Raw genomic sequence first — 18,358 nt, 5'->3', positions numbered from 1 at the left:
GGTATGCGGAAGTTTTGGCCTGCAGTGAATTTGTTCTTTGAAAAACGATTTTCGGCTTGTATTGTCAGATTCAATGCGGATAATGTTGGCTGCGATCAAATTCCTGTGCATATTTTAAAATTAACATGAACTTAATATGTTACATTCATACCTACTGATTCCGAGCACAATAAATTTGAGAGTATTCGCATCCCCTTCTTGCTAATGTAATATGAAAAGGACAGACCTGTGTCCAAGAGCAAGCTTGTGCTAGGAGTACGTACGACAATAGTGCAACGGGTATAGGGTTTGAACCGCCGACCTTTCGGATTTCAGTCCGCTCCTATAACCGTTGAGATATTGAGGCTTTATTGATTGAGGCTTTATTATTGATTGAGGCTCTATTTAATTGGATATGATACGTTCATAGATTTAAATGCCTTAGTATAGTATTATTTGGATTTCTGTGGATACGCTCTTTCTCCAATCAAAGGATATACGCTCCATAGCCTCTGTGTTCATTCAGTCGTGTATTTTGTTTCCTAATATTTTTTTTTGGCGGAAGCAAAGGCTTTGGGTTTGACGTCAGGCCTATTGTACCACTCCAATTCTAGAGCAGCGCAGACATGCGCGTGACCAGACAAATCGCAGCGTTCTGTTACATTTTCGACGAGACCTTGGGGTTTTCACGAATGAGTTGTATTTAAATATTGTTGAGACGAATTGCAAACAAGTCCTTTTAGAGAACCGAAAATGGCCACCGGAATCGTAAATAAAGAGACATTTTTATGATATAATCTTGGTAACAAATACCTGTAATGACATATACTACTCTGATCCTTGGCTGTATTATGTCATTAGCTGCATATAAAAAAATGCCAAAAGTAATGTAAGATACTGTTTCTTTTCAAACATATTTCTAACATGCGTTGCTGTATTTGGAAGAAAATCATCATAATCGGATCAACCTATAGCACGGGTCTCCTCTCAGAATGAGAAGGGGTTAGGCCATAGTCTGCCACGCTGGCCCAGTGCAAATTGGCAGACTTCACACACTTTTGAGAACATTAAGGAGAACTACCAGGCATGCAGGTTTCACGATGTTTTCCATCACCGACAAGAAGTGATACTTAATTGCTTAGCTAAGAAATGATGGAGGTGCGTGCCATAGGAGACCGACGTATTAACCAATAGAATATCACACACACTTTTTATATTTTGTTAATTCGGTCTTTGAATCCTTGACTGTTTGAACAGAGTTCCTATCCAAGCTCTGGTTGTTGAGTACACCACACCCATAATTTTCACAAAAAGCAATAAACACCACGTAAAAATCACGTGGAAAAATCAGCTGGAGAGACTAAAGTACGTACCTATACTAAAACCAATGACGTTTAAATTAACAGTCTCCCAAGCTTCTAAAATTAAACACAAGTGCACTGCCATCAAAGCTATATTTTTGCATAATACAACAATAACTTCACCTCTCTCGTAACGAGATGTCACAGACAGATTAACTCCAAATTGCCCATTAGTTTCGGCTTAGCAACACCCATACAACCTTCTGACAAAAATGTACAAAGCATAATGAACTCTATGTTCAAGTAGCATAACGTTTACTGTCAAGATGTAAGCTCTCTTGGCTGTGTTGTGAACTGTGCTTTTTACTCCGTTTATAGCGCTTAAACCAGGTTTGACAAGCATTCAAAACATGTTTAGCGACTATAAAATATATATAAAAAGCTCGAAACACACAAAAACAAATAGGTGGGAATCCCGCATCAGTTGATAAATGACTGTCACGGATGAGATGTAATGTGCTAGATTCTAAAGTTTTATATAAGACTCATTATTAATCATTTCGGGTTGCTATGTTATAGTAATAAAACTTTAATCGTATGTAGCTTCTGAAGATTAATTTAATTTATCTTCCAAATTATTAAGTTTAAACAGCTTCAACTGACTTACTTTACTATTAAAAAACCTAAATATTTTGGATAAAATAGGTAGGTAGGATAACTAGTAGGCAAAAAATAGTTTCACATTTTCGACAAAATGTAATCTATTCTATAAAAAAATGCTAGAAATAAGCTGGTTTTATAATGCCAGAAATCTCAAACTTTGTTCAAGTAAAAGCTCTTAAAAGCTCCGTTACCTTGTCAAAAATTAACTGGCAATGAGCCTACCACTGATTTTGAAATAGCAAAGAAACTCAATAGTTCTTTTCAGAAGCTCAAAATCAACAAACACCCTTATCTACCTCGTCTACACTAAAGTAATGTTTGTAAGTTCAGATGTAAGAGGTAATCTCTGAAACTATCCATCCGATTTCAAAAATTCGTTCAGTAATAGATGCCTACATTGTTCCAGAGTGATATAAGCTATAAATTACATCACACGGACGAAGTCGCGGGTTAAAGCTAGTAATCTATAAACTCACTTTAATAAGGGTTTCCTCCAAAACGTTAGTTCACTGCAATTATTAAACAAAAATCCGCACTCACTCGAAATGTCAGCTGAGTCAGGGTTGTTGCACCTTTGACGTCGCGTCCATGTTTTGAGGTTAGGTTACACCGGCGCCTACTCCGTTACCTAATGTTGAGGTTACGTAGTTTTTTGGCCCATGACCGCGTGTATACGTCGAGTAGATCACTCAGGCACTGAGCTCGGCGCTCGCGCACACGGCCTTTGGTTCAATGAAGGCCTGCGTCATGCCGGGAAATACGCCTCTAAACTAATATCGAATTTAATAGTGTCTACATCTGAACAATACGCCACCGCATACGTCACTATCGCATTCAATTAATAATGACGTTCACGTAAATACAAAAGTGATTTGTTGTCAATAATTTTCCTATTTTACTATCACGAGATTCAATTAACCGAGTTAGATAATTTCTTCCGTAATAATGATTAATTATTATTTTCGGTAACTGAACTTCTGGTTTCAAGCAATTGAAACTTTGACACTACAAAACAGACATTATATCTTTGGTTGAACCATACCAATGGCAACAGTAAGTTGGTTAGTTTAAAAATATTGATTCTATATTATGGTTTTGACTTTAATATTATGATGCTCATACTCAATGATGCGAAGGATGCATAGCGTGTGTATTCTGAGGCATTATTATAACTTTTTACTTTATAATATAACGTGTCACGTGTGGTAGCGTTTTGTAACTTAGCATGGACAGTAAAACTTCGTGATTTGACATTACCACGGTCGCATGTGGGTTAACTTAAAAATTTACACTATGATCCTGTTAAATGATTTAACAGACTGTCAATGGAAATGAGTGTTCCACCATGCAGTAACAAGGTATAAACTTTCTTAACAATGCATTACATTTAATCACAAGTATAGAGGTCCATTAACTTTGTAACAGACCATGCCTCATGACTGTTTCATTCATAATACGTCACCCTTTGATTCTATAAGAATACCTATTACTTAATAGGTGAAAAAAAAACAGCATGAGGACATCTGCATCACTGAGAATCCCCCATAATGTTCTTAAAGTTTTCTAACTGGTGGACTGTGATGTAAATCCTTCTCATTCTGAAAGGAGACCCGCGCTGAGAAGTATAGGCGGGTAAGAGTCAAAAGAATTTCAAGTATAGAATGTACCAGCTATACTTAACGTATTTAGTCCTTTTTCATAGGGCCTAAAAAATTATGATGATTGTTTTATCATAAGAAGTTATAAGCAAAACCGGTAGACAGAAACTAAGTTACTAAGTAACAAGGGTCGTGATCGGATTATTCATTAATTCCCATAAGTTAAATATAGTTTTTATGTATGCGTTTAATTGTAATTATGAATGTATTAATACTATTGTAATTCTAACAGATGTAATTGTTATTTAATTACTGTTTCAATGAAAATTGAGTTATAAACGGACACTGGTTATTCCTTTGCAAATTTGATTAATCTATGTCTGACTCATAACATCCCATAAGGCATTCTATAGAAATGATCTAGGTGGGTTTCATACAAACATTGGTTCATAATAAATGTATAATAAGTGTAATAAATGTAATGTAATGTAAAAATGTAAATAAAATGTAATGTAAATGTAATAAAATAATGTAATAAAAGTAATAAGTTCATAATAAGTGTAATAAATGTATGTGTACTGATGTAACAACTAGGTAAGAATATATTTATAATAAAACTGTACCTGGATGATTTATTTACATTAAGTTTATTACATACAGTTGCAGGAACCGTTATTATCGATATAGAGCCCAAAATAGTTTTTTTTTTTTAATTTTGTCTGTCTTCTGTCTATCTGTCTGTTTGCACACGCTTTTGAACGCAACTTGGCCCTACTCATAGTAAATACTCCGTGTTAATACATAGAATAGTTTTTATCCCGAAAAACAATAAGGATCGTTCGCGATAGATATGCTATTTTTTTCGATGTTACTCCATAACTTTGTCAAATCTTAATTCTTAACTGAGTTTGACAATTCTTTTATTTACAAAGGTTTTTTGTCAGGTATATTTCATGTAAAAGTGAAGATCTGATGGATAATTTAGCAGCTGGAGCTCGGAACTCTTCAACGGGTAACATCAAATCGATGGCAATCAGTGTAATTTATAGAAATAAACGTAAAAAAATAAACATATTAAAAAAAAACAATTTAATTTTAAAGTACGTAGGGCCTTAAAAACTTTGATAAAGCTAATAAATATTCTACCTTGAGTTAGAAACTATTTATGAAACCTTGTTATGAATTGATATTCAAAATTATGTCTTTAAAAACAACGATGTAATAATATTTCTGTCACCCATTCCAATCGACGGAAACTAATCGGACCCATTCTAAAGAAAAAAAAACAAGTCTAAAAAAAGCAAAACTAATTATTCTCGACGCGGTGCTATTGGTCAGAAAACTATGACGTCACATGCCTTCACTTCATTCATAGTCTAATTATGACACTAACTACGTAACACACACACACGAAACAACACACACACGTGCATATAAATAATGACGTGAACCACGTGGGAAAACTTTAGGTCGTGATATTATAATTATATTGTTTACATACACCCACAGCAACGTACCAGTACTAAACATATTAAAGAAACTAAAATATACTTTAAGTTAATTCTATTAAGCTTCATTTTCCTATGTATACATTCATCACACACGTAATCGTTGATAACCGTACATCTTCATTATTATTTATCTTCTTAGAATTTACATGTGTGTGTAATAGTTAGCATCACGGTAAAATATATATTTTGTACAACGGCATGGAAAAGGATTTTATTTTTAGCAAGTTGGTTTTTTTTATACCTACTAGCAAATTGTCCCGTGGAAAAGACATCGACGAGTGTAAGTCTCCTCTAAAATTTTAAATAAACAAAACAATAAAAAATACTGTACTACTGTAATTATATTATTTGTAGTATATTATACAATTTATACAAAGTATGATTAAAAAATTTAAGTTATGACGAGACGACATATCGACCTATGTATAATAGCAGCTATTGAGAATTAAAAAGAAATTATACAGATAAAGTATTTTATTAATATTATTAAAATGAAATGAAATGTGATAGTCTGTTTATTGTGCGTAGTATAAATTGAGATAATTTCGGCTACTTATGCTATAATTAGTTTTTTTACAAAAAAATCATTTAACTTCTGCTATGACACTAATAATAATGTTTCTTGTTTAGTAAAATATATTTTTGAAAAAATATTTAATATTAATTTAATTTATATGACAGAAGTTTGTTATATTCATTATATTATATTACTTTTGAAACATATTTCATATTGATGAGATTATGATTAAAATATTTAAAACCACTTAACATCCGTGTGATTTTCTGCGAAATTAACATAACATTCAAAGCTTTCGTAGCCATAATACTGGCCCATAACCTAGTCACGTGCGGAGTAGAAATGTACGTAAATATTCATTTCATTTCATCAGTATTATATATTACGATGCGAGAAGGCTCGATTCAACGAAGGGCGTAAGGCTTAGGATAACGATCTATATGAAGATAATATTGGCAGGCAGTTTGAATTTATTTATGGATCAGCTAATACCCGGTATGTGGTGCAATGAAACATTCTTTGCAAACAAATAAATAAATAAAATAAAATAAAATAAATGAATCTCTTGCGCATTGTATGATATTATGACAAAAATCTGTCCGCAAGTACCAACAATATCTGTACAAAGTTTCATTGCAATCGGATGAGTGGTAAAGTAGGTACCTAACAAAAAACCACAAACACTAAAAAGTAAAAAATAATTTTTGTTTCTGATATAAGTTTTTCTGATATAAGCTAACTCTATACCAAATTTCGTTAGAATCGGTTAAACTGTGAGGCCTTGAAAAGGTACCAGACAGACAGACAAACAGACAGACAGACACTCTTTCGCATTTATAATATTGGTATGGATTAATGGAGTCTCAAAGTCGCGGAAATACAAATTATGTCACTCAATATATTCCATTGTCCATTGCATTATGTAATTGGAATTGCCAACTGAGTAACGCATGTTAAGTGAGTACTTACTATTACCATTCATTAAAACTAACTCCCACTTAGAACAAAGCTCGAACAAAGTAACCAAATGTCCCAACTAACAAATAAGTAAAGGTCATCATAGTTCCGAACACTTAGACCACAAACTTAGAACCACGCCCACACTGTTCAAGAGCAAAAAACGGCTAAAAATATATTTAGTAGGCATTGAACTATTATGTACTAATGGCACTAGGTGTACTTTTTTGAGCATGAGATAAAAAAGGAATTCGGTTATTATTTTTACACAACTGCCCAAGAAAGGAGTTTAAAGTTTTCAGGGTTCATGTATGTATATATGCGAGTTTTTTATTCTGCCATAACTTCTAAATAGCCGAACAGATTTGGATGTATTGGGTTTGTTAGAATCCTTATATAATCACGAGTGACATGGCTGTAATTTTTTGTAAAAATTTCATAGGTGCCCTGTATGGTGTCATTATTAATTAATATGAATGTTCTTTCCTTTTTAGTTAGTTTTTAGGTGGGCAGTCGTTTTATTTATTTTAATTAGCTTATTGTTGGAATGTTATGCAAAGAGTGTATATGGTCCTACGTAGATAGATAGACATAGATAACAATTATTATGTATGAATATCGATCATAATGATCTTTATTTGTGTACAGCTTGGCATTTGACTGCGCTATGACCATCTACTAAGTGTCTACTATGTCACTGATACAAAAAAATAACGTCATAAATAAATTAGGCCCCTGGCCCTGGGCCACTGAGCCCTGGCTGCGCGCACTTTTTCAACCACAATTATCATTCAACTGAACTCTAGTAAAAAACATGGACCTTTCACAGGATAACTAAGTTATTTGAATTTATTGTAACATACTTTACTTAAAAATAATTTATTAGGTAATAATGATTTACTATCGCATTTTTTATTTGATCCAATAAAGAAAATATAAAGATCTGTATACCTGATAAAGTTCTACTGCGCATCTTTTGCAACCCCAAACTAACACCATATTCACAGTAACTATTAAATATTAACAAACAAAGAATAATGTGATAAAACATTAATATAGGAGAGGAATATAGACTAGTTACATTAACATAATATATTATTACAACTCATCTGACGACATACAAGTTTAATTGAACGTTTATGAATTCGAAATTTTTATTTACTATCACAATTTATTCTGAAGAGTTTATCGTTAAAGTTATCTTGGGAACAAAGTGCAGAGTTTGTCGATAAGATATCATACACACTGTGCGTCACTATTCCTTTATAGCTGACGATACGACACGAAATCTAGAGATAATGCAGTCGCCCTCTTTTTTTTGAGATTCGTCGTAAACCAAGGAACCCTTAGTTCATATTCATGTATCCTTCGCTAGGTCAACTATTTTAAAAATAAACTATAAAAACTATTACTTACTACTAAAAAAAAAATATAACTGTTCAGGAATCACACTAATATTATAAAGGCGAAAGTTTGTATGTGTGTGTGTGTGTGTGTGTGTGTGTGTGTGTGTGTGTGTGTGTGTGTGTGTGTGTGTGTGTATGTGTGTGTGTGTGTGTGTGTGTGTGTGTGTGTGTGTGTGTGTGTGTTTGTTACTCCTTCACGCAAAAACTACTGGACGGATTGGGCTGAAATTCAGAATGGAGATAGATTATACCCTGGATTAGCACATAGGCTATTTTTTATTCCGGAAAATCAAAGAGTTCCCACGGGATTTTTAAAAAACCTACATCCACGCGCACGAAGTCGCGGGCATCAGCTAGTTTTTAATAACCATCAAAGTTTTTAATAACTAAGCATGACTTTTGTAGTCACAATATATAAGAAGATTCACTAAAAGAATGATGTTTATGATAATGATGTATTCTATTTTTGCATACTTTTTACAAACAATTATAACTATTATTTTTCTTCTTGTTTTATGTATTTTAAGTTTGTTCCTATGCTTGTTGCAATAAAGCTTTATACTGCAACTACCATTATTAGTTGTCTTTAATAGGCATAAACTTTTATAAGTAAATAAATATAAATATTGGAAGTCACTCTCGAAGAAAATCACTAAAATTGATTGGAATTTAATCTATCAATAAATTTAATCGTTGAAGTTAAATGCCAATATCATCCTATTTAGGATAATTACCTAAGCTTATTCGTCTAGACTGAAGACAAATTATGCAAATGAAATTACATGTTCATTCATATTTGGCGACATATTGATTATTGACATGCTATCAAATAACAACACTCATTTGCGAATTACGAATATATGACTGACTGAACATTTGTTACTAATAAGTTTGTGAATGGTCGTTGTAGTCACAGACTAGTATAGTTTGCACTGAAAATCTGGTACTAAACAATTAACATTTTTATTATTAGACTAGCCGATGCCCGCGACTTCGCCCGCGTTGATTTAGAATTTTCGAAATCCCGTGGGAACTCTTTGATTTTCCGGGATAAAAAGTAGCCTATGTGCTAATCCAGGATATTATCTATCTCCATTCCAAATTTCAGCCAAATCCGTCCAGTAGTTTTTGCGTGAAGGAGTAACAAACATACACACACACACACACACACACACACACACACACACACACACACATACAAACTTTCGCCTTTATAATATTATTATTAGATAGATTCGTGACGGCTACGATCTCATAACGACAAATGCACTATCAACAATCACAATAGCAGAGTACATTAAACAAAACACAGATACAATCGTTAGTAAATATTATTCTTGCAGAGGTACAAGTACACTAGAACCTTTATAATTATTTCTGAATTCGTCATCATCATTATCATCATCAATCGATAGACGTCCAGGTTTTGACATTAGATCTCTTATAGGGACACCATTTCAAAATTAATGCAGTAAACCCGTTCCTAAACTCGTGAAATACACTTTTTTAACGACTTTTTCTATAAAGGAGATTCTCAAATCGTGTTTTTATTAGGTTTGGTTATGTTGTAAAAAGTCGTATCGTAGTCGTCTTATATTCAGACAAGTCCGAGAAAACAATGTAACAAAACAAACAATATTTGACGTCGATTAGTTGTCTTATTGCTTGTTGAACTTGTTTTATGAAACAACGTATTAAAACTTTTAAAATCCAAATCTATCAGTAGCATCAAAAGACCAAATTCCTTATAATCCACTGTCAAATTCCTTGGCTTATCAATATAACACGCCTAACTGCACTTACTTTCATTTCTCAAAAAATTTCAAAATCGTTTAATAGAGGGACAATCCTTGTTAGACCTAACAGTTTGAGCTACCTATGTTGATATTGTGTCAGTCAGTGAGTTACTCTTTTAAATACTTACTTAGACTTATATTTTTAACCCCCGACCCAAAAAGAGGGGTGTTATAAGTTTGACGTGTGTATCTGTATATCTGTGTGTGGCATCGTAGCTCCTAAACTAATGAACCGATTTTAATTTAGTTTTTTTGTTTGAAAGGTGGCTTGATTGAGAGTGTTTTTAGCTATAATCCAAGAAAATCGGTTAAGGCGTTTGAAAGTTATCAGCTCTTTTCTAGTTACTGTAACCTTTACTTGTCGGGCGTGTTCATAATTTTTAATTTACACTTCTATTAAAATGTAATATGTAGAATATCTCACATGCATGAACTTGTGAACTTGATGCGATATTAAAATTAACATTTTATTTCTTGCCGCTTATTGTGTTTTGTTTGATTGTTGAAAAGGCCAAATGTTATGAGTTATGACCTTTTAACTTTAAACATTTAGATTACACTTTTGATAGATGGAAGCCAAAGATATCGATATGATAAATAATTATCAATAAATTTAAAATAATATTTATAAAAGTCGTTATTTATTTAAAATAATAAAAAGCGTTATTTTATTAAGTAATTTATAAATATTAGAATTGTTATTTAAATATTGTGATAATAGTTAAGGTGTTATATAACACTATATATTTTTATTACATGGAATGGTAAGCCAGTTTTACAGTTTCATTGTTAGTAAATTAATAATGCCTTAGAATAGAATGCCTCAAACTGCTGGTCGAATTGGGCTGAACTTCGGGATGCAGACAGCTAATTGGTGTCGATACTCGATTCTCATATTTTTTCTAAACTTTTAGAGTACCTATCTGCACCTTTTTCTTTTTAATATTGCTTAGTAAGGACGGAAAGTGAATTTTAAATTTAGAGACTCTAAATTTTAGATATAAACGAGATTTGTATGTCCTTTTCTTACTACATTGATAAGAAAAAGAAATTGTTCTCTGAACCATAAGGTTACGACATAAACATTCGCTAAGAAAGGATTTTTGAAGATTCAACCCCTAAGGGGGTAAAATCGCGTAGTCCACGCTGACGAAGTCGCGGGTATAAGCTAGTAGGTATATTAACAAAACTACACTTTTCTCAGTTTCGCGCTACCAAATTCGCAAGTAACCGCTAGTTATTTGTTAGAGACTATTTTTAAACCAATACCAATGCAAGTGTATAGGTACAAATTGAATAAGTAAACTTTGTACTTACCTATGAATGATGAATAATAACATAGTGTAATTAATAGCAATGGACTGCAATAAAGGGTGATATCAACGAATGTCTAATAATGATGAAGATAACGTCCACTATCCACGTGTATCTCTTATCACTTTCTTATTAGACTCGATTAACTTATGAAAATTCATCGATCTATTCAATGGCATGCAATAAACGTATATTCCAGTACAAAGTTTAGAAAAACATTAGTAGGTAGGCCTACGTGTAATTTTTACGCGGGGCTGAATTACATTTTTTAAATTAATTTGCATTTTTTTTAAAATTCAAAAAAAAATTCAAAATTCAAAATGTTTTTATTCAATTAGACTTTTACAAGTTCTTTCGAATCGTCAAAAGCATCTACCACTGGTTCGGAATGCCTTTCCTACCGAGAAGAACCAGCAAGAAACTCGGCGGTTGCTCTTTTCAAAGATTTGATATACAATATTATGCCATGTATAAAAGCAATTGAAGTCCTGCGCATTGCTGGAGCGAATCGAAGTTCAAATCCACGCTTTTTTATCATTTACATAATCTTCGATAGTATAATATGCTTTTCTCAAGAGCATATTTTTAATAGATTTTTTGAACCTGTGTAAAGGCAAGTCCAAAATTGACTGAGGAATTTTGTTATAGAAGATTATACCCATTCCCACAAATGACTTTTGGACCTTCCTGAGACGGAGTGTAGGAGTCGCAAGCCTGTTACGGTGTCTAGTCAGCCTGTTGTGTAGATCGCCAACCTTCTTGTAACTAAGAATATTTTGTCTTACAAAAATTATGTTGTTGTAAATATATTGAGAGGCTACGGTAAGGATACCTATTTCCTTAAATTTTTCTCGAAGTGAATCGCGTGGTTTTAAGTTATAAATTGCGCGTATTGCCCTTTTTTGTAATACAAAAATTTTCCCAATATCTGCCGCTCTACCCCATATTAAGATTCCATAAGACATAATACTATGAAAATAAGCAAAATATACTATCTTTGCGGTCTCCACGTCAGTTAATTGTCGAATCTTTTTTATATCATGTAGTAAGTGAAAACTAAGTGAGTAATTTAAAATTTTTATATCATGTAGTAAGTGAAAACCCATTCATGTCAACTCTTTCAATTAATCAGATAATGGCAGGAGTTCTCGTGGGATAATAATACGGTGGGTTAAACTCATTAAGAAAATGAGTTTTCGATTCTTAGGTTTTACAGTTATTATCAGATGTTAGCGATAATCCCAAGCTCTCCGAGGAATCGAAAAGGCAAAATTTGGACCTCCAAAGTCGGTCACCCATCCATTTGCCGACTTTGTTCAACGTTGCTTAACAATTAAAATTGATTGATTTTCTTTGTCACGACTAGGACTAGGTCACATACCCCTCCCAATATATCTCTAGTCACGCCTAAAGTAATTTATACTAGTACCTATTATGGGGTATCGAATACAATCAGTTCTCTTCATAAAAGTTCTCTGACAAACAAATTCAAATTGCAGTTATCTATACTAATAAATAAAATTGGAGTGTCTGTCTGTAATTTCGAAATAACTACCTCATATTAAGCTCATAGGGTTATTTGAACGATACCTTAACTGAATCACACGTTTTTAAAATTTTTGTCTGTCTGTCTGTCTGTCTGTTTGAAAAGGCTAATCTTTGGAACGGCTGAACCTATTTTGACGGGATTTTCACAGACAAGTAGAGGATTGACCAGGGTGTAACATAGGCTACTTTTTTAACCGACTTTCAAAAAGGGAGTTGTGTTTTTCTACCTATGTACACCGAAATCTCTGAGATTTCTGAACCGATTTGCGTAATTTTTTTTTTAATCGATAGAGGAACTTTGCGACATTGTTTCATAAAAAATTTGGATTCCAACTCCTCAATCCTGATGCTGCAGGGGATCTGACTAATCCACGCGGGCGAAGCTGCGGGCATCACCTAGTCTAAAATAATAATAGTTAACAATCCCTAATTATTATCAATATTCAACTATTGTTAAGCATTTTAGTATCAATTATGTAGCTTATTCGAGCGTGCTACGGGCGCCAAAGCTCTGTCCTTTACATGAAACCGGTCTTCAAGGCCTCTGGTTTTCCCACTCAAAGCAAAATGGCGACTTATACAAGAACATAACATAAATTGTTGGTCGTAACACACTACAAATATTTCAAACAATAATAAACACTGTTAACTTCGTGCAAAGGGTCATATTTGCATGCATTTAGATAGATGGCTTTACATAAGTAATTTAAATCGATCGATGTGAGAATTAAAATTTTCAACCTAATTTTAGGCATTATTTCGTTGCTTTAAAAACGTTTTTCCTATGTATATTTTTGAAATTGTTTTGATTCAACTTAGCAACAGTGTAGGTAGGTAACAAGTTTATTTAGTTTTTTTTTCAATATGTAGAAAAGTAGATATACTATAGTTAAGTATTTGGAGTATTTTATTGGTACAGTTTTTATTATGGGGCCGTGATTTTTTGATTAATTTTAATGGCTTGATGAAGTGGAAATATTCATTAAGAATAGTTGTTATCTAAATTTATTTCTTGAATCATTAATCCACAATTAAATAAGTAGAATATTAATAAGAAAAACGCAAGAATATAAAAACAAATGCAAACATTAGTTGATACTAATTACTTAATTTTTCAAAACATACCACTATGCTACCTAAATTTATTTATTTATTTATTTAATAATAATATCTCAGCATGCTTACAGTGAAACCAAAACGCATACTGAGTCAGACATACATACATATTTTGTTAAATTCGGAGATACTAATGCTAAAAATATCTAATTTATCATTAGTTGATACTAATTACTTAATTTTTCAAAACATACCACTATGCTACCTAAATACAAAGTTTAGACGCTTTCCACCTAGTGGGAGTTTGCCAACAAAGCGCTTCCCGATGTCAGGAGGTCGCCACATTTTTGGACCCCAATATGTATCGATTTTTTAACCTATGTAAGCTATCCATTGCCACTTCAGCCTTGCAACACATTGAGCTGTCTACGAATCTCCTCATTTTCAGGGTTCCGTACCCGAAGGGTGCCAACGGGACCCTATTACTAAGCCTCCGCTGTCTGTACGTCTGTCAGTCTGTCTGTCAGCGGGCATATCATGAACCGCAGTAGGTAGAGAGTTCAATTTTTTACAAAGTCTATATTTCTATTGTCGCTATAACAACAAATAATAAATATCAAATGGCTCAAAATCACCGCCATACAAATGAACAAAACTTAAAAAATACATAATGTTATTATTTGTGTACGAGATGTGTGTATAAAGGTGCTTATATTTTTATTTTGGATGAATTAAATACTACAAGTATAAAGCTGCTAGAGCTAGTACCAAGTAATAATTCATAAGAGGTAAATAAGACAAAGGAATAACAAGCTTAGGTAGGTACGCAGCGTAACGAGATCAGTTAGCCCACAAGGTTACTTATTATGCAAATAACCAGCCTGTGACGCAATGTTTCCTTTCACCGCCGCCATTGGGCACAATATTATACAATAATCGGTCCGATCTATGTATAATAAAATCGTGTTCGAGTGTTTGTGTGACGGCCGACGACTAATTGTTGCAGTGCCTTTAATTATATTATTAGGTAAGGTCCAAACGCACTGACGTTGCGCTGCGCGACGCGACGCGGTGCGATGCGGCATGTCATATATAGTTTAATAAAGAGTTTGTATTGAGCAAAGCGCACTTGAGCGATGCGGCGCGGCGAATATGCTTAGTTTACCTATATGTATATGAGTTGGTATGGAGCAAGGCAGTGTAAGTGCGTTTAGACCTTTAATTGTCTTTTAAGTGCTTTTGAAGGCTGCTTTTTTTACCTAAATATCGATAAGTGACTTGTTATGAGCATTTATAAAAATATTACCCATTAGGAAAATTCAATTTTTCCACATTTTTAAGGGTAGCTGGAACAAATCTCACCATTACAGATATATAAATAATTACCTTTGTACATTGTGCATGTCTTTTTCATTTTGTATAAGTTTTAATTAATATTGGTACATGATCAGTTAAATAGGTAAATTTTTGTGATCATACTAGTAATAATATACCTAAATCCGAAAGCGTGTCTGTTTGTCTGTTCAAATGTTACTACTTATTTTATCGAATCATAGTTATTAAGATTATAATAAATAGGTACTTATTTTAATTTATGATAGATAAATTATTTAGGTTTAGATAAATTATGGTACAAAAAGATGCAAAACTTAATAAATTAATAACAATTTAAAAGCAAAGTATTATACATTATTAATAGGAACACCTGTTTTTCTTTTATCGTCTAATAATTCTATCAAGACTTCGGTAGAATTCCGCTATTATACAACTGGTTAGCATAATATAATAATATTATATACATGACATTTAGAGCAACCAAGCAAATAATATATGTAACAAAACATAATACGTCTACTTGTCTGTACGTCATTTATTATTTCTTTGATTTTCTAGGTAAAAAAATATTGTATGAGTGTCGTCAAGTTACAGGTTGTCTTTGTATGACAAGATGACAAGTGTATTAAAAATTTATAACACCCCCGACAAGTGAAGGTTACAGTAACTAGAAAAGAGCTGATAACTTTCAAATGACTGAACCGATTTTCTTGGATTATAGCTAAGAACACTCTCGATCAAGTCACCTTTCAAACAAAAAAAAATTAAAATCGGTTCATTAGTTTAGGAGCTACCGTACAGAGTACAGAGCACAGATACACACGTCAAACTTATAACACCCCTCTTTTTAGGTCAGGGGTTAAAAATATGGTAACAGATAGGCAGATGTGTACCTATTTTCCCACTTATAAAATTAGTTTGCGTTTTTTATTTTCAAACTCATACTTGTATTTTATTCCGGAATCATATTTTTAAATACATATTCTCCATCTCGCTGTTGAGCGAGAATATTTGCTTGACTCATAACTTAAGTGGGGCTAGCCAAAAGTGTTCGTAACAAATAAAAACTCATTTTCCTTTTAGTCTCGAAGGCTTTCGCAACAGTGAATCAGTATTCGAAGATTGCAGATACGAAAGTCTTATTTGAATGGGCGAGGCGTTGCGAGTACCGTTAGGAAATGTTTTACAACTTTAACTGTTTTTAAATACCTACTAGTAGGTAGAACGTGCTATTTTTTAAAACTTTACAAAGTCGAAATCTATTAAACATAGAAACAAAAGGTTATTTATTTGTATTTTAACTGAGCGAATACATGAATGCGAATATTTTTCAATCTCATTTAAAATAGTTTTCGTAACTCTACAAAATACAAAATGTCTAAAACCAAAAGGGGTTTTAATTGTTACAAAACTGCCCAAAAAAAGTTTTTATTTTTTCAGGATTCATGCATGTACCTAGTTATATTTAGTTAAGCGAATATTTCTTTACTGAAAAAGTTATCTGCAATAAAAATTATAGCTGTATTATCTAATTTTTTAAGTAAATGCTGTATGTACCTAGAAATCGTGAAAAGCGAGGCTAATTCTTTACGCAGTATAACCAGCCAGAACGCGTTGACCGACGTCACCAGAAGGCACAGTTTTATTTGAAGAGTAATTTTTTAAATAGTAAAATAGCAAGCAAACGAGCAGGCGGATCACCTGATGTTAAGTGATGCCCGCCGCCCATGAACATTTGCTGCCGATGCGTTGCCGGCCTTTAAGGAATTTGTTGAATAACCCCGTGTCGTAATCTAGTGGCGAACACCGCCACGCCCATGCGAGTTAGAAATTAAAAACAATAGGTCAAAATATTTGAGCGACTTTATGAGATATTATGCAAACACAAAACTTCACTTAAAGCGAGCGTTAACTTAAGTTTCCCATTAGTTATACCTCAGGAAAAACAAACAAAACGAGCAATTTCTTCGGTGTCGTAACAGAGTAGTCAAAGAGAATGGGGCGATTGTCTTCGGCCAAGTTTTCACTTGACTATCGGGGTCGAGGACGCGGCTTCTGTTTCGAGTTACGTGATCAGACACGCTGATGTCCGAATATGTGACTCATTATGAAGTTTGACGTCAAACTAACATATTGCTAAACTTTGCCTATGGTCACAATTATAGAAAGAATACCAAGTTCGATTTGGAAGAAGAATCTCAGAGCCGGACGCGTTTGGAACCCTCGTAGATTTAGTTTTAAGTTTGCATAATTTAATTAATTACATAATCTATCTCACAAATTCAACAATCGACAGTCAAAAATGTACATTATTACACATTGTCTAGATATATAAAAGGAAATTTTGAATAAATATCTTAATGGCTTTGACTTTGTCACTTTGTTTTGCCTGAAAATAATTATCATTTTGTTTTTCCTTTGATGAATAATATTACACTTAACAAGATAAGAAGAACGCCAAAAAGTTTCGGTTTTTCACCTTTTTGCTTACAACCACGACTGGGGGTGTAATTTATCATAATATTGGAGACAATTTATAATCTAGTATATTATTAAGTAAATAATAGTAAACAAAGACAGGATGATATAGAAAACAGCTGAGTTACATCTTTAAGTTTCACGGGGTAATAAACGGACTCAATAAGCATCATCATCTGAAAAAGTAAGTGATACAATACAAAAAAATACGACTTAACTCGGAAGTTCAAAGAGTTTGTAGAAGAAATAGCAGAGTCAATAAAAAAATAAGGAGGTATTTTAAAATTTCACTTAAAATAAAGTATAGGTCTTTTATTAACAGACCACACATTTTAATCCTTTCAGCCATTGAGGTCTTTCGTTGGGACGTACAGTACAAAAAGTTTGAGTAATTAAAAAGGTAAATTACAGTGTAAGTAAGTAATGTCCACATAACTCAACGAGTGTCAAGAACGCCATGGGAAAATATCTGAACTAGAAAGAACTCTAGTTGTTCTTAATAGCGGGAAAATATTTGAAACTCTTTTACTGAGTCATTTTTAAAATGTCAGACTTTATATTTTTACTTGGTAGCTGTTCATTTATTTATTATACTCACTAAGAACTCTATTTATTAAATTAAATAAGTAATAAGATGGAGGGCAGAATGAAACTTTAACAGTCCCTTTTTTTGGAACCGTAAACAAGTTTTTTTTTGATTAACTGTATGTTTTCTTCTACTAACAATTTAAAATGTATATATACCTACTATCAACTCTTTTAGTTCAATTATATATTTACTAATTTACTAATATTATAAAGGCGAAAGTTTGTATGTATGTGTGTGTGTGTGTGTGTGTGTGTGTGTGTGTGTGTGTATGTTTGTTACTCCTTCACGCAAAAACTACTGGACGGATTTG

The 18,358-nt window shown here is 32.9% G+C and overlaps 1 protein-coding gene across 5 annotated transcripts in view; it reads right to left on the bottom strand.

Moving 5' to 3' along the window:
• LOC123866527 (DNA-binding protein D-ETS-4) overlaps positions 1–18,358 on the bottom strand; it is a 56,652-nt gene that overhangs the window by 31,551 nt on the left and 6,743 nt on the right. The window contains exon 1 of one of the 5 annotated variants that reach the window (XM_045908168.1): positions 7,478–7,568. The exons of 2 other annotated variants lie outside the window; for them this stretch is intronic. In XM_045908168.1, the coding sequence (XP_045764124.1) occupies positions 7,478–7,525 (48 nt within the window). In that variant the 5' untranslated portion in view covers positions 7,526–7,568. Of the gene's footprint in view, positions 1–2,419; positions 2,930–7,477; positions 7,569–18,358 lie in introns of those variants that run through there. 2 more of the 5 variants (XM_045908170.1, XM_045908169.1) reach the window with 2 other exon arrangements.

This window comes from Maniola jurtina, chromosome 6 (assembly GCF_905333055.1).
Source record: "Maniola jurtina chromosome 6, ilManJurt1.1, whole genome shotgun sequence".
NCBI lineage: Eukaryota > Metazoa > Arthropoda > Insecta > Lepidoptera > Nymphalidae > Maniola > Maniola jurtina.
Note: the sequence above shows the minus strand (reverse complement) of the source record. Positions and strands in the feature narration are given on the sequence as shown.